The sequence below is a fragment of the Semicossyphus pulcher genome, unplaced genomic scaffold (genome assembly GCF_022749685.1).
Source record: "Semicossyphus pulcher isolate SPU_LCO1_2020_fin unplaced genomic scaffold, fSemPul1.0.p SCAF_12, whole genome shotgun sequence".
NCBI lineage: Eukaryota > Metazoa > Chordata > Actinopteri > Labriformes > Labridae > Semicossyphus > Semicossyphus pulcher.
This window is the reverse complement of record NW_027211626.1, coordinates 11,945,629-11,967,510: the sequence shown is the minus strand read 5'-3', so window position 1 is coordinate 11,967,510 and position 21,882 is coordinate 11,945,629. Positions and strand designations below refer to the sequence as shown.

The 21,882-nt window shown below is 42.4% G+C and overlaps 2 protein-coding genes across 2 annotated transcripts in view; one reads left to right on the top strand and one right to left on the bottom strand.

Annotated features, from left to right (window-relative positions):
- The first annotated feature begins 470 nt into the window (after positions 1-470).
- On the top strand, positions 471-19,995 carry LOC138588660 (phytanoyl-CoA hydroxylase-interacting protein-like). The gene is made up of 5 exons (XM_069658894.1): positions 471-665; positions 9,491-9,687; positions 11,780-11,954; positions 14,697-14,814; positions 17,233-19,995. The coding sequence occupies exons 1-5, from the start codon at positions 560-562 to the stop codon at positions 17,774-17,776; spliced, it is 1,140 nt and encodes a 379-aa protein (XP_069514995.1). The 5' UTR covers positions 471-559; the 3' UTR covers positions 17,777-19,995.
- Positions 18,687-21,882, bottom strand: part of LOC138588659 (protein FAM13C-like) — a 19,977-nt gene continuing 16,781 nt past the window's right edge. The window contains exons 16-21 of the mRNA XM_069658893.1: positions 21,317-21,552; positions 21,140-21,223; positions 20,931-21,035; positions 20,311-20,525; positions 20,057-20,158; positions 18,687-19,594 (exon numbers count right to left, since the gene is read on the bottom strand). Coding sequence (XP_069514994.1) covers positions 19,468-19,594; positions 20,057-20,158; positions 20,311-20,525; positions 20,931-21,035; positions 21,140-21,223; positions 21,317-21,552 — 869 coding nt within the window. The 3' untranslated portion in view covers positions 18,687-19,467. The remainder of the gene's footprint in view (positions 19,595-20,056; positions 20,159-20,310; positions 20,526-20,930; positions 21,036-21,139; positions 21,224-21,316; positions 21,553-21,882) is intronic.

Genomic DNA, 21,882 nt, shown 5'->3' with positions numbered 1-21,882 from the left:
GGCCTAATCTGGTTACATAAGACGCCATTGAATTTGCAGAACGTCTTTGCACTAATCCGTTGAACCATTCATGTTCAAGTGTCCCGCGGCGGAATAACACACATAGGACACACACACACACACACATACACACACACACACAGAAAGAGAGAGAGACGCGCGCGCGCACACTTGTGGCTCTGAAGGCACAGAGGCGCATGAAATAAGATAAAAGCACAGGCTGATATATTTTAGTTTCGTACATTTCCTCGCAGCTCTACAGAATGCATCACGTTGCAAACCCGGACTGGCGGCTCGCTGTGCTGTTCGCGCCCGTGACGATTCCGCTGACGCGCCACTAGCCGCACCACCCAGGAGACAGGAGAGGAGAGGAGAGCTGTGAGCGGCGGACCGAGCAGGGGACTGACTGACTTGAAACCGGTCTCTCTTCCTCTTTCTTTCCTGCTTCCTTCTTTGACGTGAGTGGACGTTGAGCCTGCTGTTGCGCGAGCCCCGTGGACGATATTTAACGAGCGACAGCAATTCACTATAGTAGCAACATCCAGACTGCTCTGCAGAGATGGAGGTACCAGGTTTGGCGCACAACATCACCAGTCCATTAAGTCCCTGCGAGGGCATGATCAAGGACCTGAGCTTGGACGCCATACAGCTATGCGAACGAGATGGTAAGGAGACGTCTGCGTTCAATGGGATGTTTAAAAATGTGCGCATAATAACGGTGCATTAGGCCTTAATGTCATTTTCAGAGACACTGCAACACACAGTCTGTTTTGTCTTTGGTTTTAACTGCATGCTGAACCCTTATTGTGCGTTTGCACGGAGTAGGGGCCGCTCGCTCCGCCGGTTCCTTGGATAGATGGATGGATGGAGGGATGGATGGTGCGCTTGTGCGTGTGTGGAATAACTGAGTGTCTTAAGGTTTATTTCATTCATAACTGAGCTGTCTCTGCAGAAAAGAATAGTATATTCCTGCACACCGAGCATGCACAAAGGAGGAAACACTGCTCAGAGATGAACTGTCTGTATTTCAGCACCACTGACATGGACAGAGACCGGCAGACACCCCGCCTAAAACCGCTGCCTCTTGTCTTTTCACAGGGAGTTGCCTTAATCAATGCTTTTTCGCACATTTGCATTATGTTCATGAGATCGTGTGCACCTGTATGGTTACAAATGACTCAGCTTTAAATCTTAAATCGCATCCTCAACTCCCTGAAAACTCTCTCCCTGCGTTTTAATTTTTAATTCATCAAGTCCTGCAGCTGCATCCACGCTGGTTGGCCTGCGGTGACTTCTACAAATTCAAAAGTTTTCTCGATATTTACCACTAAACAAAGAGTTGGCATTCATCTGATAATACGGTAGAAGGCGGGTAAACGATGGGTTTAAAATGTCAGGTTTTGCACAAGCAGGCTTCACTCTGATGCGAATTCAATGGTGGTGAGGGGAAAAAAGCAAGTCATCATCAGGAGAGAATGAGAGGCTCAAACATGGCTGCACCCACGTGTGTGCACAGGCAGTGCAGCCCTACACACCCATCAGTGCAATTATACACAATCGATTCCACATGAGTCCAGATGCATTTTCACATGGATCCTTTTTTTAATTAAGATTGTAGATTCACTTACATCCATTGCAGTGAAATGAGATCACACCTTTTTCATAGCTGAATGCTTTTAATTAGATTTTCCACCCACATTTTATAATCTGTATTTGGTTTGACTCCTATGAAGTCAATGGTGTGTCTTCATTGAGCCCCCAAAGGACCCCCTGCATGTGATCACAGTGCAGCCATTGTAGCACACTGCCTCATTTTCATCGGCCAGTGCAGCTCCTCATAATGTAATACAGCAGGACGCAGTTCAGATCCTCTTAGTGCTCTGCTGGCCTGAATCTAAAGCTGTAATTTTAATAATGGGTGTATCGGCTGGGGCTGGGCTCTCGTAATGGACCCTGTGCCAGCTCTGTGCTTCCTCTGCTGCAGGTTCACTTGGGAGCTTTTATTTCGATAAGGCCGATCTTTGCAGCAAAACAGCCACTTCCCTATTTAACAAGAAGAGAGCTGCTCGGTGTAAATAGTGCCTCTGTGTCCTTGAGACACCCACATAGTCTGTTTACGGAGCAACAGAGTTACAATGTCCACCTTTGTGCAGCTTCTGTGGAAAAAATGTCCCGTAAAGTTGTTTGTGGACATGTAACCTCAGATAATCCTCGTACTATAGATAGATACACTCACATTAGGGTGTTAATAGTTTATCTCTCATGCTTAGTTGTTATAATCCATCCTTTTTTCCTTTAATATTCATGAAAAATTATCCGCGTTAAATAACTTGCAATGAGAGTATTATCTAGCATTGATAAGATTCTTGATGTCTCACTTTAAATGACCTCCAGAACTTTCTATCGACATCCTCTGTAAAAAACTGGAAAATCCACTTTTAGCTTTCTCAGAAACCGACTGTTTTGTTGTCTTGTAAGTTTCTTCAAGGACAGTATTCATTTCAGCTCAACATAGCCTTCTAAATTTATCTCCCATATCCATTAATATTTAATTGCCAGCATGAGAGGCTTATGTGCCTATGCTGACCCAGCAAATGGGGAATGCATGCAGCTTCCCAAAGTGTGTGGGAAAAAGCTCCCTCGCACACACACACTGAGGACTGTGTGAGCATGTCAATGCACAAAAGAAGTGGTGAGATACAAGTTGTTTCTGTGTGTCCCCTGTGTTAGAGGTTGTGTCGAGGCCTTAATGGTTCAGTGTAGTGACGGGGTTGTGACATGAATGAGTGTTTGCTGAGAGTGGTGGGTAGCAGGAAGATTACAGAATGGGCTCTCGGAATAAAAGGTTTTCTGCTGCTGTCGGTGCAGGTCTGAGGACACGGAGAACTGCCGCCAGGTTTGACACCAACCTCTGCAAGGCTGACTCGGACCACCATTTTGATATCCCCAGCTAATGTGTATTAACAGGGGGTAATGAAATACACGCTACATACAGTGCAAGGCCTTTGTGCCGCTGCCGCTGACATAATTAAGTTGCATGATGGATGGAAGCAAATACTGTGTCTGAAATCTCTCTCCTGGAAATGCTGCTTCTCTGGCAGTTCAGTCTGGAAGTCTGTGTGCACTCATGACAGACAGACAGAAAGACACATGATAGATGGGGAACCATCTTTCATAGGCGCCTTAGCATTAACAATGTCTATAAGAAAAGCTTACTTTGGGTTGAGCCTGCCAACTTCTACTCAACAATAGTTTTTTCCTCGAATGCACACTCAACAAAAGGCTTGCTTTTCAATCCACGCAAAACCACAGTGGAGCTGAGAAACACAAGTTTTGCAAGATTCAAAAGGCAGTGGGAGAAATGATTGTGCAGAGGGTGTTTTTTTTATCCAACTGTCAAAAATGTGCCTTTTTCAGAACATTTTTATCAGCTACAATAATGAGGAGGCTTGATGGATGGCAATTTTGGTCCGTCAGTTCCTCCAACACTTTGCCACACAGAAAACCTTCATTGGATGGATTGTAATGATTGGTGCAGATATCTGTGGTCACCAGAGGATCAAGTCTATTGATTTTAGTAATCTCCTGAATTTTCCTTCAGAGCCCTTTTTGTGAAATGTCGACTACAGTTGGACTGATTGCCTGAAATTCAGTGCAGACACCCATGTTCCCCTGCAGGATGAATTCAAACACAGCTAGGATCCCTTTGCTTTTCATCTAGCTCTTTTAGCAGGTTAAAATTAGTCTTTATCAAACACTTTGTATCAAATACCTTCAAAATGAATGCCGTAAATCTTAGCTGTGTTGCTTATTAGTGAGTATTATCAGTATGCTAACATGGTAAAGATAGAGAGTGAAAAGGATAAAACTAGCCTACCTTCTAAACATCAGCATGCTAGCACTGTCATAGTAATCATGTTAGCACGTACCTTCAAAATAAATACCATTAGCCTTAGCTGTGTGGCTCATTAGTGAGTGTCTGTATGCTAACCTGCAAGATAGAAGGTGAAATGGTAAAAAAAAAAACAACTTCCGACCAAACATTAGCATGCTAACACAGTCATGATATTAGCATATACCTTCAAAATTAATTTCATTAGCCTTATGTTAATTAGAGAGTGTCTGTATGCTAACATAGTAAAGATAGACGGTGAAAATGTGAAAATGGTAAAAAAAAAATTAAAAAACAACCTAACATCAGCATGCTAACACTGTCATTGTGAGCAAGTTAGCATGTTGATGATGGCACTAAGCTCAGAGAACCACTGTTTCCAAGTACAGTCTCACGAAGCTGCTAATGGCTGAACTTTACCTTTTTATCTGGTTCAATCACCGGTTTAAATTTGTTCCCAATAGCTTCAAAATTAATGTCATTAGTCTTAGCTGTGTTGTGTTTACTGCTACTAACAAAGTATCCCTTTGCTAACATTCTAGACATAAATGGTGAACACGGTAAAAGTTACCTGCTAAAATTCATTGTGTGAATGTTAGCTAGCTGATGTTAGCTTTTAGCTCAAAACACCACTGTATCTAAATAGGCTACAGTCTCACAAAGCTGCTAGCATAACTGTAGACTCTGCATCTTCCACCATAAACCAACAGCAGGCCATCCTCATGACGTTACAGTGTCTTCTGAGTAAGCTGGCATTTGAGATTGGCCAGTGTTCAATGGGAGCAGTTGTGTGCCATGACTGTGCTGGCAAGAGTTGCAGGTACATGTTCAACAGCCTCTTATCAGCTACATAATACATCATTTGCAATTGCTGAATTACGCTAATCAGATCATTCTTTGAGATAATATTGCAGTAAAGTTTGACCCTGAAAATCTACATCATGCTAGTTTTCTCTTTGAATGCTTTTTCGGTGCCTGACTGCTGTTATATAAAAGACTTTGATACAGAAATTCAAGACTTGTGCTGCAAAAATACAGTTGAGGAACTTCAGCCCGTTGTTTGGGAATCAACTTCTATGCAAATAAGAAATGATGAGTCATTCTGGATTTGGATAAGTTTAGAAAAACAGATCAGTCGCGCCTTACGGTCTCCTGTTTTTAATTAATAAGAAAGAATAGCGGCGTTGGGTTGATCCTGGACCAAAGAGTCCACTTGGGCACTAAAGATTGTGTTATTAAAGCATCTTTAGCTGGTCTTTGTTTGCAGCTCAGGGGAGTATCGATGTTTGAAGATGGAACACAGACTGTGCAACCCTGAAGCACAGACCATTATTCATTTTCTCTGTCTGAGTCTAGGCTGTGCATTGAGAGGAATAAAAGACGTGATTTTCAAAGGCCGGCGAGCATCGATGCCTTGCGAGTGTAGCACTGCTCATGTCTACAGTTCAATTTTAGACAGAGCACTGCAACTCGAACAGTAGGAGGCTTGTCTGTCTGAACTGAGTGCCCACTTGTGCAGTCAGAGACAACCAACGCTACTATCATCTGCCAATTCTTTCTTCACCTTACATACCTGCCAACAATACTTGGCAAACACATTTTTTAACAGTAACCTTGACTTGTTTTAAAAGCGAGAAGCGTGGACCTTCGAATGGCCTCACACAGTGGACACTTTCATCACCTGACACCACCGTGAGAGTCCATTTACATGACGTTAGGCCTATTAAACGGCCTGAATGGAAATCAAATAACTTTCCACTCAGCGTTAAAACAGGCTAAGAAGTGATTTACTATATCAAGCCAGGTGTGACTGGAACAAATCCTACCGCAGAGAGCTATTAGGATGGCCCTTTGCATGCATGTTAACACGATTTTTATTGATCCTTCTGCATCTATTGCTATTCCACACTGTGGCATTTAGCTGCAAGCTGAGTAAAAGGGCAATAGCCAATAAGGTCCATTTGATAGGACTTATAGCACAAGAATTAAAACGATGGATAGCCCATTCTGTTCATAACACGTGAACTCTCTATGTTGGTGCTCCTATGTCATATTAAACCCCCTGTACATCTATGCATTGAGCACGAGTCATGTGTTCTCCTAAGCCCATAAGCAAGAGCTAAAAAAGCTGACTCGTTTTGCTTGATCATGATGAGGCAAAAATCCCCCATCCTCCACCTGCACTGCATGCTAATCAGAATCAGAAATACTTCATTAATCCCCGGGGGGGATTTCGGGCATTACAGTTGCTCTGACACAGAGAAAGAATAGACAGTTACATGCAAAAATAAAGTTAAATACAAAACAAGAGTAACGATGCAAAAAAGTTAGATACATAGGAGTTATTTACAAACGGGGTTGCTGTGCGACGGTGTGGCAGAGTAAAAGTAAATCCATATTGACCAAGACAACAGACCAAAACTGTCTCTAATAGCATTTTTAGAGAGGGCACAACTTAAGGAAGTTACAAGAAAAAGATAAAACTATTATGATAAAAAGAAGACGACTAAATATAGGAAAAATAAGGAAACGAACGGAGTCAACTGTAACAGGCTGCATGCGCATGCGCACAACGTCAACTCTGCACTACTAGCAATAAAACAGTGGGACAAGTAATTATGACTCGACAAATTTAATATTGGCTACAGGAGCAACCCTGAGGTGCAAGTAAGTAAAGAGAGCCAATAAGGTACAATACTAGCATCAACATTTAAGTCAGACTAAGCGTTTGGGCCTCCGTGTGTGTGTTTAAGAAGGTTTTTACTCGCTCCCTTAACGCCTGACCTTCCTCTCGCTCGGCTCTCCCTCCTCCATCTTTCATCCTGCACTCTCACGGTCCCCGAGGATTCGTAACACATCTTAGCTCCGGCTCTCGCAAAGCCTGTGCATTTACCTTGAGGCAGGCCTACAGTGTAGACATAGATGTAGTGAGATTCAGCTTTGTAGCCAGCAAGTTCTTTTAATCTATTCGTGTTGTAAATAAATATCCACTCCTGTGAACATGAGGACAAGTTTCATGATGACTTCCTTTGTTTTTTTCTGTCTAAACTGCAGCCTACAGAGTTTGTCCTCCCTGATAACATCCTTTTTAACCTGACTGCAAAGCCTTGAGAGTGTTACTTCAGCATTATCCGACTGTAATTTGAAGGCTCCACTTTGTGGGTGTAATGCCTCCATTTGCAGGTTAATTAGGAGAGCATTAGAGTAAACAGTAGCTAAATCAGCAGTGTGGAGTAATAAGGAGCTGGGAGGGCAAAGACCTGCATGGGGTCTCCTTCTAGGGTACTCATTGTTGACATTAACAGCGGAGGAAAAGGAATTGACTCAGCTTCAGGCACAAAACTGCAACTAAGGTTTTTGGGTAACATGTTTTTCATCTTTTTTTGTTTGGTTATGGTTAGTGTTTATAGTCGTATACTGATGGTATCCTGAGGCAGTGTTTGAGAAAGAATGGGCAACCTGAAAGCTCTTTCTATGACCTCTAATCAATGATGAAACAGTCTGATTCCCCAGCGCAAAAAGATTCAGAAGACACCCTAGCAGTGGTAATAATTCCTATAAAACCTGTAACAATGTCGACACACTTGTACTGTCTGCTCTTCATGGCCTTCATTACTCAGCATCTTTCTAAGAACTCTTCAGCAAGGCTTTTCAATAGAAACATCCTTGGCAGTGTTTCCCTGACGCAGATATGAGAGAATGACATCAATATTCGTAGTCTTTTTAAAAGGTCAGCAACATAAAGTCTCAGGTGGGACGCCAAAGTGCTGACATCACTGTCTGGTCTGTTCTGACTCAGTGGAGCATCCTCTGACCGAGGGCTGCTCCGTCATGCTGTGTTTGACCCCCTCAGTCTGAGACAAACTTTTTTTGCTTAGTGGGGTTTAAAGCATAATTAGATGGGCTTTAAATGTGCACCAGCAGCAGGTTGAGATGTCCTTACAAATAGAAGCAGAGAAGGTATAGAGGTATCTAGATTAGGTCTTAGAGACAGACATAGTGCAGTGTCAAAAATGTATGTAAAAAGTCACGTTTTAAAGTACCCACCCCTAGTTTGGACAAAATATATTTTTTACATGACAGCTGAAGAGAGACAGAATATTATTGGGAGAAGAGAGTTGGGAGTGACATGCAGCAAAGGGGAGAGAGCTAGCGCGGACCTGCGGCCGCTGCATTAAGGACTGTATAGCCTCTGTATATGTGGCTCCTGCTCACCACTGAGCTAACTGGAAAGTCTTCCTTTCATTCTTATATGTAGTTTCAGTCACCATTGAGCAGCATTGTGGTCTAAGCATACAACAACAGGTGGTCTTCTCTGGGGTTAAAGATGCTTACTTTTGGTAATCAGCTACTGTAATTAGGAAGAGGTTATTAGGACAAAAGTAAGTGGGGGGTCTGGGCTGGGCTGCTGGTATAGAACATACATTTGTCTCCTATGGATGTTATTCCAGTCATAAGACCTGATTAAAAAAAAAAGCCAATTTGGGATGAAATTGCAAGCAAGGGCTGGGTACGCATGTATGAATTACCTTCGAGTCGGCTATTTCCTAAAATGAATTGTTCTACAAATGCTCCTCTGTTGGAGTGCTGTGCGGAGGCGAGACAGGAGAGTCCACACAGCCCAATTATGGGATTATTCTGTTATGTCGCCCCCTCTCTCAGCTGATGAGTGGAGATGGATGTTCCATGCTCCACTGCTCCTGCCATTGTTTCTCCTCCATACAGTCCAGTCGTGTTTCGCATTACTCCCAAATTCTTGTGTTTTACTCACTCTCGTGTTTGGACCCCAGAGCGTGTACAGAAAACACATTGTTGCTCTGCCAAGTGGGCGTCTCCGAGCGTGACGCAAAGTCTATATTCATCCTAATTCTACAAAGGCCTCATTCAAGTGTGTTTTGACATTTTCACTGGCCTCAGTGTGCACTTTGGGCTGTACGCCTTTGATTTGTGGTGTTTACAGGGAGCCGACTAATATCTGCAGCTCAGGGAGTAAGATTTATCAACTTATTTGACGGGAAACGATGTCACAACGGCATTTAATTTTAGACAGAATAAGCAATAAAATGATCAGAGTTCAACCAACTAAAACAAACGGCTTTATTTCTATTAAATGTACCAATACTTTTAACGATATGGTTGCAGGGCTATATGCATTTCCTGCAGTTTCCTTCTGCTTCATCTCTGCTGAGGAAAGAGAGGAGATTCTAATAGCAGCGCTTGAAATATTTAATGCTGCATATGTTCCGGAAAGCAGTTAGGTGTGTGTGTGATGAGGGGCTGATGTGTTTCCATGGCAACATATATGGGTAGTCAGCGACAAAGGCAGTTCTTTGAGCGTGTTTGTGATATGGTGGATACGCTACTGTAAGTGCTGTCTGTGGAATAATTACCGAGAAAGTGCAGAAGTACGAACACTTTGGAAGAAAGAGAGAAGAAAAAGGAAAATTGTGAGGGTTAAGGAAAAGCTGCATAGATACAGGATTTAAAGGTGTCGACTACGGAGTAATCTGGTGTCCAATCTACAACCAAAAATTCAAACCACGTAATTTAAATTGACATAAATTTATCAACATACCTCTTTGTTTCCGACCCACACAGGAAGTAAAGCCCAGGACGGCAGCCTCTCCGAGATGGAGGAGCTCCCCGTCCCCCAGAACATCAAGATCAGCAACATCACCTGCGACTCCTTCAAGATCTGCTGGGACATGGAGGCGCGCAGCAAGGAGCGCATCACACACTACTTCATTGACCTGAACAAGAAGGAAAACAAGAACTCAAACAAGTTCAAACACAAGGTAACGCTTGAATCAGCACAGATAAACACGGAGGTGACACTACGCGGAGAGAGATGAGTCACTAAAAGGCATCTCGGTGTATTCTCGCTGAATTCCATTTGCTGTGTTTTATAAACAAGGAAGAAATGTGTCAGGATGAGAGGTTTGTGTGTGAGGTAGAAAAATCATAATGAGCCTTGATAGCCCAAAGTAGCAAGCGCAGATCAAAATGAGTCTAAAAGTACTCTTTTAATAGTAATCTTTTTTGTTCAATCCTTTATTTAACTGAGTGAAAGCCTCTTTGGAATTAAATCTCGAGTAATCTTCAGCTATTCCTGGAGCAGCTGTTAAACATCGTGAGAATACAGGCAGGAAGGATTTTGACCTCCACACACAAACTGTATGTACGAAGAGAATCAGAAAAGCTCCTGTGAGGAGTTTCTGACTGGTTATAAACAGACTGAAATGAACACTGGTGCATCTATGTGACCGACAAAAGCAAACCAGACCATCAGTGACAAGATTGATTATTTCTGGTCATTTTAAATGCCTGTTAACACTTCCACCGTGTCAGACGGGTCGACTTACAGCTGCAGCTGAAACAGTGTCAAAGGCAAAGATTCAGGTGTGATTTTTCATTAGGAAACACTACTTACACAAGTACAGGACAAAGATCAAGGGGTACCGCTTTGTCCCCCGGGGTCGCCAAGGTGGATACAAAATGAAAAGTTCATCACAGTATAGATTGAAGGATACATAAATACAATACACACAATACAAACTGCACTTGATTTTTGCCTGTCTGGAAGTACTGTTTGTTGCATTGTTTACCAGGTAAACAGACAGTGATATTAAAGGGGGGGGGTATTATGCTTATTTCAAGCTTCATATTTCACTCTGTGATACCTGTGGAGCACCTTTGCATAATTAAAGTTAAAAAACTAATTATTTTTCTCACACTGGTGCTCTGTGCAGGCCCTCATACAGCCTCTGCCTGAAACGACTCAGTCAGCTCTGTCCCTTTAAGAAACCCCGCCCCTACAAGCCTGCTCTCTTCTGATTGGCCAGCTCTCCAAAGCCTCTGTGACCTTGTTACAGGGTTGTTTGCAAAGACTAAACTTGACTTTTTCGATTTGAAATGAATGTGTGGTGCTCGTGTCCTTTGGAAAAGTAAACACTGATGTCTTTCCTTCACAGCCGAAGAAACACTTTCTCCAAGACATTCTTTACCAACTTGACGAGCAGAGCCGTTTAGCAGAGTGGCGGAGTGAAAAATATTTCCGAGGCAGACTGAGCTGCTGGGTGGGCGTGACCTTGAACTGTGCCAGGGGCAGGAAATTCTGCTGTGTCTCGGGCAAATGCCCAAATAAAGAGTGTCACTCTGTGACATCACAAAGGGAAGCGTTTGGAGAAGTCTTAAATATGTCTTAAAATGTGAAACCGCATAAAAGGTTATTATTGCGATGTTAAAAACACATGTAGGTACGATAATTCTTCATGTTTAACGCCTAAAACTATTTATTTATAGCTGACACACTTTCACCATGTTTTACCTCACCATTACCTTCTTTTCAGGTAAAAACACTCATTTAGTTTTTTTCAAAGACTGCACAGTGAGCTGTCACTCACACAGCCCTCTCCGCCTGCAAGGTATTGCACCAGCAGCAGCAACAGGAAGACTGCAGCTCTTTCTGTGATCTGTTCGGTAATCTTACAGGCTTGTTTCATCAGCCTCCTTCATTTCCTGCTACATCCACTTCCTGTGTGATGCTCAGCTGAGTGTTTCCCCTCTTTCTCCTCCGATATAGCCGGACGACCTCGTGCTTGTATTTTGATTTTGGTGTGCAGCAACAGTGTTGGTGGATTAATGGGCTGACTCTGTTGCTAGGCAGGGGCTCCTGGTCCAATCAATGAGCTGCTAAGGCCCCGCTGAGGCTCGGAGGGGGCGAGTAGTGTACAAAATATTGCACATTCATAAACAAAAGGGCAGCCACAGGTATTAACTGAAGTCTGCCACTTACTGTAAATGAAATGTAAGCATGCATGCGTGATCCCAGCGTGTAATGGAGTATCTAATTCTGACTCATTCCTTTCCTCCTCTCCTTCCCTCTAGGATGTTCCTACCAAACTTGTGGCCAAAGCTGTGCCCCTGCCCATGACGGTGCGGGGCCACTGGTTCCTGAGCCCACGCACAGAGTACACCGTGGCCGTCCAAACCGCATCAAAACAGACGGACGGGGACTACGCCATCTCTGAGTGGAGCGAGATCATCGAGTTCTGCACTGCTGGTGAGTAATACGCAGCGTGCAGCGCCTCGAGTATGTACGTTTTCAGTATGTGACATCAGTCCTGCCTTTGATCTTGACAAACAGCACTACTGTGTTGCAGAGGATAGTAGTGGAGAGCAAGAGGGGGAATATATTGAATATGAGGGAGAATATTAAAGGGAGGCTAATTTATACCGAATGGAGGGAAAGACGGATGGATATATGGAGGAGGGGATGTTGAGGAGGGAGAAGGATTAAAGGAAGGAGGGGACCTCTGTTGTATATCTTCTGATGCCGGGGTCAACAAGTTCAACATAGCTGGCTAGAGGCTTAGAGTGGGGGAGGGGAGATGATGGCATGGAGACTGGAGGGTAATTTATCGAAGGGTTGGGGCTGTGAAAGGGATGTTGAGCAGCAGGGAGGGAAGGAGAACAGGAACATAGAACAGAAAAATGGATAAATACGAATTCTTACATGTTGGCCGCTGCACAGGCTAAATGCTAACTTCAGCAGAACAACGTGCCCACAAAGATGATGCTAACATGCTAATTTCAAGCAGGCAATGCTTAAATGGTCATCATTTCAATCATCTGAGTTTATCATGTTAGCAAGCTAGCATTCGCTAATTAGCATTAAACAGCTGTGGCGAACATGTGTGTTATTATTTTTTTAAAGTTTCCAGATTCTGACCTAATGACGGAGGCGATAAGTTAAGGGATCGATACAATTTTTATAATGCTCCTGAGGACAACATGAATTTATGTTCCAAATTTAATGGCAATCAAACCAGTAGTTAGCGAGACACTCAAAACAAACCAATGTTAGCCTCATGGCGGCGTGTAACTCCTAGGCTTCTATGTTCCCCAGCTCAATGTCCTGTTAACATTAAGGAGACCTTTATAAAGGGCATTGTTGTCAGCAATGGTCAACTCTGTAATGTATGTTTCCTGGGGTCAATATGTTCAAATCACCTGCAGCTTATAGCCTACTGATGTAACTTTCAAAATAAAACTGCAAAACCTACATTTGCAAGCAGACAGTTTTCTTGAAATTTAACATTAATATTTCCAAAGTTGTGAAACAGAACAGTTTCACTATTAACTGCATTTCCAACATCCATCTCCCTCCTTTCTTTGCAATTCGAGCTGCAACGATAGCGCTTACCAATCTCTTACAATGTCATTGAACATAGCACAACATAGCCCCCTTCATGATGGTACTCTAACATCCTTCTGGCTGTGATGTTGAAAGATCAGAGAGGTCGGGGCTGTTGAGAAATTAATGAAGAGAAACAGTTGAGATGAGAGGAAGGAGAGAACATGGGAAGAGTGTGTGATGAAGGTGTAATAGGAAACATTGATAAATTGAACTGTAATTTCACAATAAAATACCCATGACATTAGTTTTATTGCAGTATTTTGCTGTAGAATCCATGTATTGAACTATACTTTCACAATAAAATACCCATCACATTAGTTTTATTGCAGTATTTTGCTGTAGAATCACTGTATTGAACTATACTTTCACAATAAAATACCCATCACATTAGTTTTATTGTAGTATTTTGCTGTAGAATCCCTGTATTGAACTATACTTTCACAATAAAATACCCATCAGATTACTGTTATATTTGGTATATTGTGTAGAATCACTGTATTGAACTATAATTTCACAATAAAATACCCACCACATTAGTTTTATTGCAGTATTTTGCTGTAGAATCACTGTTTTGAACGATACTTTCACAATAAAATACCCATCACATTAGTTTTATTGCAGTATTTTGCTGTAGAATCACTGTATTGAACTATACTTTCACAATAAAATACCCATCACATTAGTTTTATTGCAGTATTTTGCTGAAGAATCACTGTATTGAACTATAATTTCACAATAAAATACCCATCACATTAGTTTTATTGCAGTATTTTGCTGTAGAATCACTGTATTGAACTATAATTTCACAATAAAATACCCATCACATTAGTTTTATTGCAGTATTTTGCTGTAGAATCACTGTTTTGAACTATACTTTCACAATAAAATACCCATCACATTAGTTTTATTGCAGTATTTTGCTGTAGAATCACTGTTTTGAACGATACTTTCACAATAAAATACCCATCACATTAGTTTGATTGCAGTATTTTGCTGAAGAATCACTTTATTGAACTATACTTTCACAATAAAATATCAGATTGCTGTTATACATATTCATGTTAGTGTAGAATTGCTTTGACTGGATGTCACCTTACAGGCAGCCTTTGCCCATGCACGTTAACAGCCTTCTGTAGTGTGACAAAAATAAAGTATCCAAATAAACACCACATCTTCTTTTATTTATGTTCAAGGTACAGCATGAAAGAGCAGGGACTTTCCCCAAACTGTCAGTGTTTAAGTGCTTTTAGAAAACATGTCATGTGGGAAAGAGCATCGATCATTATCGAATTTATGCCTTGGATAAAATCCGCTCACATTTGGCAGACCTGCTCACATGGTGGTGGGTAAAAGGAGACTGTATTACAGGACTTCATTTTTCTTTGGTTGGAACGCTGAGTCATTTTGAGGAATAAATACGAAGAGGTTAAAGATGGAACGATCTCAGGATCCACTGAGTCAACAGACAGCTTATTTTCCATCTTAGCCGGGGCACACAGTCGCTCCTGTTGTTTATAATAACATTTCTACTTAATTACATTTGGGCATTGGTTTTTCCGCAGCATATTAATTTTAATGATGATTTGTGTTGCGTCCGTTTTGCAGATTATTCCACAGTGCATCTAAACCAGCTGCTGGAAAAGGCGGAGGTCATCGCTGGGCGGATGCTGCGTTTCTCCGTCTTCTACAGGAACCAGAACAAAGAGTACTTTGACCACGCCAGGTAGGCAGCACACTCTAGTTATTACTGATATGAAGTGTATTTTTTTTCTTTAGTTTCTGTTCATTTTGATTGTTTCTTTGATTTTAGATGAACGTGACCTCTTTTATATTATCATAGTAAGCCTGAAAATTGATGTTATCTCTTACAGGGTGCATTTACTTAGCTGTACTAGGCTGCAGTCAAATGTGTCTGTGTCTTAGCTGTTACTCTCCAATTTCCTATTTTCTTAAATGTCACTGTGTTCTGCTCATCTAGGATTCTGAACACAATTTTCCCAATGTATTTTTCATCTTACTTTCAAGGTCCATGATCAGTCTGACCTTGATCTAACGCTGTGACTATAGAACAGTCATTCTCTGCTCCTGGTCTGAGGGGATTATTATTCATTTGGAACTGAAATTTCTGGAGCTAAAAAAACATACCACAGATTTCTAACTTTCTTGGGAAGGTCTTTTCTTTCACTTGTAAGTTTAAAAGGAATATCAAATTCCTTTTATAATCCAATTCTCTTTCTTTGTGGTTATTGAAGAAGTTGTTTTTCTACATCTGAAGCTCATCAATAGATAGAAGAAAATACTTTTTCATTTCTGAATCTTTGCTAAAACAACTGGGTTGAGTTAACACAAGTCTGAACGCACATTCTAGTATGTAGCATTATGGGTAATATAGTCTTTTAAATGGCATGTCACATTCACCCTTTCACACACACGTTCAAACACTGATCGCAAAGGCCTAAGTGCCAATCTCCAATCAGATCTATGCCCATTCATACACCAACTGGGGTTCAGAGTGTTGCCCAAGGACACTTTGACTCGTGACTGTAGCAGTCAGGGATCAAACCTTCCAATTGAGAGACAACTAACTCTCATTAATGAATTTAACATCTTACAACTTGGTTACTTTATACCATTAATACATTTGAACTAAAGTTGCACAACATATAGTGTTGATATACTTCTGTGATAACAATGCTGACAGACTAATAGCACAACATTGCAAATGAGAATATTAAAAATAAATGCTTCTGTCGGTCTAGGACTCAGTAATGCACTTAAGTGTATCACTGCTGCACCTTCCATTCTGCAAACAGCAGGATGCCAATGCGTCATTTGGTGCTAATGTAATCTCCTCTGAAGAAACCGGCTTGGTGCCAAGCTATAATGAAGATTAAGGAATAAGGTGTAGCTGCACAAAGTATGTTGGGTTGTTCCCAAAACCCACAAGTCAAAATGTGTCAAACTACCGTTAAATACTATTCAGAGAGTCAACTAAGTCAGTGTTTTCAGTTCATTCAGTTTCTTCTACCTTGTTATTTCTTTGCAAAGTGCTTGATCCTTGTGTAACGGAGCCAGAGGAGAGCAGAAAGTCGTTCAGGGAAAGAAAAGAAATGCTTGTGGCAGCAGAAGCTGTGCAGGTCTGTTTTGATGTCGGAGGAGAGTGTAACAGACAGAGAGAGGAGGAGTATCTCTTGAGTAGCCTTTTGTGCAGTCAGATTCTTTCCTGGATTTTGTCCGGGTTAATGGGACTCCTCTTTTCCAACCCTCTGTCTAGTCCCACTCCTCTTATCTCTTGTCTACGCGCTCCCTGGGAGGAAAATGCTCTCTGCCTCAGAAAGCACTCTGTTTCTGCACTAGAGACACAGCTTGTGAGCACTCTTCAGCTGGAGCTTTGCAGCATGACGTCATGCGCATGGACTTCTCCCTTTATGCTGAGTTGCATCGGTGACGGTGTACTGAGAGTGCTGCTGTTAAACTGCACCATCATGTGGTGGAGTTACAGTACTGACATTAGCACTTGATGAGGCCTCTGCTCCCGTGACCCGGGGTGGGAGCTGAATAACTCCGTAATGCCCACTACAAAGCATCAATTATGGATATAATGACAACCTCTGGAGTGATCGCAGTGTAATTACACTTCATAATTGGTGCTTCGGAGCTCAGATTTACGCTGTGGGGAAGATACAGCCGCAGAACCGTTGATGGTTTTTCATCTGTTAATTTGCTTTCTGGAAGCTGCTTTTGTTTTCTCTCACTTTGTCACAATAATCAGTAAACATGTAGGTTTCTGTGAGACAAAGCGGAGCAGGCCCATGTGATTACAGCTCCAGAAACGGTGGAACATGATATTATTCCATTCAGAGCGTTCACTGTTTATTGGGTTATGAGACTATTACACAGTTAATCAGCTTTTTCCCACGTGTCGCGCTGCTTCTAACACTGTTGATGGCATTTAATCAGACTTGATACAATGATGCCATCGCCTTGTGGCTCTTCCAGAATCAAAACCACAACTCTGATTGGCTGAGGGGGAAGAACAGAAACCACAGATCATAACAATGTGTAGGTTTGTTACCCATCTGGCCTGAAGTGAACGTGTTTGTTCACAGCCTATTTTTCTCCCTTTTTTCCCCAACTACAGGGATGCTCAGGAGAACAGGATGCTGCCCTCGGTTAAAGACAACAGCGGCAGCCACGGCTCACCCATCAGTGGCAAGCTGGAGGGCATTGTCTTCAGCTGCAACACAGAGTTCAACACTGGCAAGCCTCCGCAGGACTCCCCTTACGGCCGCCAACGCTTTGAGGTCCGAGCTGACGCGCTCTTCACCCCCGACACCAACCTGTACTTTGGAGACTTCTACTGCATGTACACAGCCTACCACTTTGTTATTCTGGTCCTGGCACCTAAGGGCTCCACGGGCGACGAGTTCTGCAAGCAGAGGCTCCCTGCGCTCGACATCACCAACAACCGTTTCCTTACCTGCAAGCAGGAAGAAGGCGGCGACGGCGGGCTGGTGTTTCACCACGCGCAGGACGTCATCTTAGAAGTGATCTACACGGAGCCGGTGGACCTGGCGTCGGGCACGGTGGCCGAGATCAGCGGGCACCAGCTGATGAGTCTGTCCACTGTAAACGCCAAGAAGGACCCCAGCTGCAAGACCTGCAACATCAGTGTGGGACGCTAAGAAAAAGGCAGAATGTAGGAGGAGGAGGAGGAGGGAAGGACTAGAGGTGACTGACCTCTAAACACACACACAGGAAGTCCACATGTACTGACGAAGCAGACCAACACATGCATGAAGCAGCAGATTTAGTAGGCTCACACAAACATATCTCTGACACCGCTCTGTACTCTAAAGAGACCATCATGTCCCAAAGAAAAGTGGAGGAAAAAAAGAGGAAGTGCACATGCTGACACCTGCACTGCTGTCTCCTCGTCTGAAAAGGGTTAAAAAAAACATCAAACTGAGCACTCTGAACCTGGGACACCAACAACACTGATCCATCCGTCCATCCTGCAAGCTAACACTGGCGTACTGACCAAACCCTTTAACTGTACTAACCAACACGGGCTGCTTCTGTTCAATTTCCTGGTGTTACTTTTAACAAGCTGTCCCTTATTTTGTTAATGACCTTTGCCTTGTTATTATTGATATGCTCTTGATTGATCCACAGTGTGTGTGGACAAGCATTTTGTTGTTTCCAGTTACTTTGACCGTCGTTCTAGAGATGTTTCGTTCTCTTCTTTTTACCTCCTCTTCTAGTGACACAGACTGGTACTACACTTCTCTAGGGCTGCAGCATCGAGTCATCTTTCTTTAAACCAAAGGTATCAAAAAACAAGAAGTGAAGCCGCTGTGGAATCTCAACAGTACTAATGCAACAGCCTCTGAAATGTGTTTTCACTACGACTCTTTGATGACCAAGTGTGAAATACTTGTTGACTTGTTAACCTTTAAGAAAAAGCATGATGCAGTTCTGTGCAGCATGACTGTGAACGCTGTCAGTACCTCTACCATGGCAACTTCTTCTGCATCACTCGCTCTTACTTTGTTGTAGTCAGTGGAACGAAAGAAAGTAGAACCATAAACTGTGTTTAGCAGAATAAATGTGAAAAAATATTTATTTTTATTGATACATTCATATATATATGTCTATATATATATATAGAAAACTATATAAACCAGAAGTGCACAATGTCAAGAGCTCTGATCATTGTCAACAACTGCATTTAGGGGGAATTGACGTCAAACAGGGAAAACGGGGGATGAACACAAACTGACAGTGGATATATCTTGCACTACGATGCCGACGTTCACGTATTTTCCAAGGTGAGCATGTACACTGACTGATTTAGATCAACTCTGAAATTCTTAATGCATATCATAGCACAATGTAGGATTAAAAACTGACATGCACAAACACCACAGGATTGTCGCATTGATTGCATTTAACCTTTTTTTGCCAAGATAGCACTTTTAAAAACAAATGCAGTTTCCACTACGGACGACGGCGTCCAAAAATATTTTGGCACGAAAAAAAGGAAGTAAAAAGGTGCCATCACATACATACAGTGATCTTATAATTACTAATATGTAACTAACATCACATTGTTGCAGCTTTTCATCCTCGACATAAACTAGTACATAAAATACACGTGCTACATCAGGTTTATATTAAGACGCGCCATGAATGACAAGGGATGTGTTTTAGGGACTAAAAAACACTCTGCAGTTTCTCAGCATTTAAATCATTTCCATCAGTTTTCCTCATGTAAAGTGCATCAACACGACGAGCATGGCATGAAACAAGACCACACCTGATTTGTTTCAGAAAAGATTGAGTCGTGTTACAAAAGTCCCACTGTGAGTCAAACTCAACTGGTCTTGGTTGAGTCCTGTTGTTTACTGAGCAGGGCTTCCAGTAGGCGGAGCTTCGCTTTGAGGTTCTTATACTGGCAGTACTCCTCCGCCACCGGGCCACGGTCCTCCTTCTGACAAAGCCTGTTATAACATGGAGGGGAAAAAAAGATGCACACGAAAGGCAAAACTTCAGTAGATCCAAACAACCTGCAGCAGCTTCCATACCTGGTTGATAGTCCCTATGTTGCCTTACTCAGATAGCTTTGTACAGTGTGTATTGTAATCAAAAACTTACTGTTACTTTGGAGGACTAACATGTACAGTAAAAGGATGTGTACAGTTCAGAGCAAACGTCTATCTCTTCGTCTCTTTCCTGAGCTCTCTGTGCTGTATTAACGTTACGTGAGTGTGCATTACACTGTCGTACCATTACGACGGATTTCTTTTGTGGATGTTTTTTTTCTTTGTTTTTCACAAGGCATTGTTGAAAACCAAATGTTCCAAGTTTATTAAAAGAAAAAAATAAAATTCTGAAGCCAAGTAATTTCTAAGCGCTGCGTGTGTCGTTTGTGTGTAAGTGTGTGTGTGTGTGTAGCCTTTTACCTGCCAGTCTGCGTGTAGAAGTGGTCCTCAAACTCGCGGAGCGCACGGTGAAGCCTGCGCTTCTCTAATCGAGCCGTCCTGAGGTGATCCAGTAACTCTGATCTGTGAAGAAGGAATCAAAGAATCTTTTAAACTGTCAAAATATATATAAACAAATATTTTCAAGCAAAAGAAATGTGAACTTGAAATGTGATTTGAAATGAATTGGAAATCACACTGTGTAGCTGTTGATGCTTCACACGCATGAACAGTACCTTGAAGCTTCATGTAGTGTAGCTACGGTGATCATCTGTGGCTGGAGACCCTTCACCTCCTCCAGAGGGGACACCAGAGGTGCGTCAGACATTTCAGGGGAAGGCAGATGTAGCGACTCGTCTAAAGACAGGTGCCTGGGAGATTTGAGCCACAGTGGCTGCTGTTTGGGGCTTCGCTCTTTGGGGTGCTCTTCATCAGAGCCCTCCTCTTCCTCCTGTATCGATACACACACAAAGAGAGATCACATATCTGACATAGTAGACAAACAAAATGCAGTCTGATTTTCTAGCTGTGATCAGCCTTTTGAGAGCTATTAATGGTTTATATTCATGTCTAGTCATGTATCTTCAGTCAAAGAGCATCTAGCTTATACTAATGTTATAAAAGCTTCTGCATTATCCATCCTGCCATTATTTGTCTTATGAATTACAATGTTTAAAAGCATGTGGTGCAGCTCTTACATCTGGCCACTAGAGGGCAGTGGAGTGACAGAGAAGCTTTGACCAGTTTTACCCATGATAGAAAAACTGGATTTTTGTTCTTCTACATTTCCAATCCTTCTCTAAAGACAACCGTCTCTTATTTAAGCCTCAGTAGCCAGAATTACATTTGTACTCACAATGGTGGAAATGACTTTTGCAGCAGCAGAGGAAAACAGCAGCTGCTTGACAAGACGATATCGATCGTAGAAAGGTTTCATCAGATTACGCTCCTGTCTGGTACTCTGAAACACAAACACAGAAACCACTTGATATCTGGAACAATATTATCTAAGGAGTACAGCCACGAAGCATAAACACGCAAAGGATCCATCCTGGCAGAACTTACTGGTCGTCCATGTAGACTCTCAAAGTACAGCAGACACTTCTGCAGGCTGGTCTTCTCCATGGTCATCTGGAAGTGAGACATCTCCTGCAAATACAGACAAATTCAAAGATGATTTTTTCCCCCGAATCAATTATAAAGTGTAAGTAATCTCTCTCCCAGCCCAGAGAACCTGCTCACCTTTATGCTGTCAGGCAGGCCCAGCTCTCGCCGTCTCTCCTTCAGTCTGTTTGTTATAATGTTGACTGTCTCCTCCACGTTGGGCTTGGCGTTGCTGTTGTTGTTAAGTTGCTGCAGCTCAGTCCCTGTTGGTGCTGCCTCTCTGTGGTCTGTGGTGGGTCTTCGTGTTTCAGCTGATGGATTGAAGCCTCCCTGGCCTCCCTGGCTTCCTTCTACTGATTGCTTCAGCTTCAGCTCTGTAAGAGGACATTCAGTAAAAGACGGTGACATGGGACAGGAGGACTTTGGTTCTCTTCTTTGGCATACAGCTTGTTGCTTGTACTTGAGTATTACCATTTTATGCAACTTAAAACTTGTCTGCTAAAGGTTTAAGCTCTCGCCCTTACAAAAAAGTCCAGTTGGCTCTCTTTCGAGATGTCTGAGTTCTTAAACCAGGAGCTTTTTCCTCTCTGAACCTCTCAGATAGTTTCATTTAAATAACTGTTTGACGTCCAAAGAGATAGAACAAGAAGATTAGAGAATATTCCACAAAATGAAGACAGACTTTTGAAGAGGTACTTTGTATT

Bases quoted from the DNA above. Each gene is read 5' to 3' on its own strand.
- LOC138588660 (XM_069658894.1), top strand. From the start codon at position 560: ATGGAGGTACCAGGTTTGGCGCACAACATCACCAGTCCATTAAGTCCC. The intron at 666-9,490 runs GTAAGGAGACGT...CGACCCACACAG, and splicing joins ACAGCTATGCGAACGAGATG to GAAGTAAAGCCCAGGACGGC. The intron at 11,955-14,696 runs GTGAGTAATACG...TCCGTTTTGCAG, and splicing joins CATCGAGTTCTGCACTGCTG to ATTATTCCACAGTGCATCTA.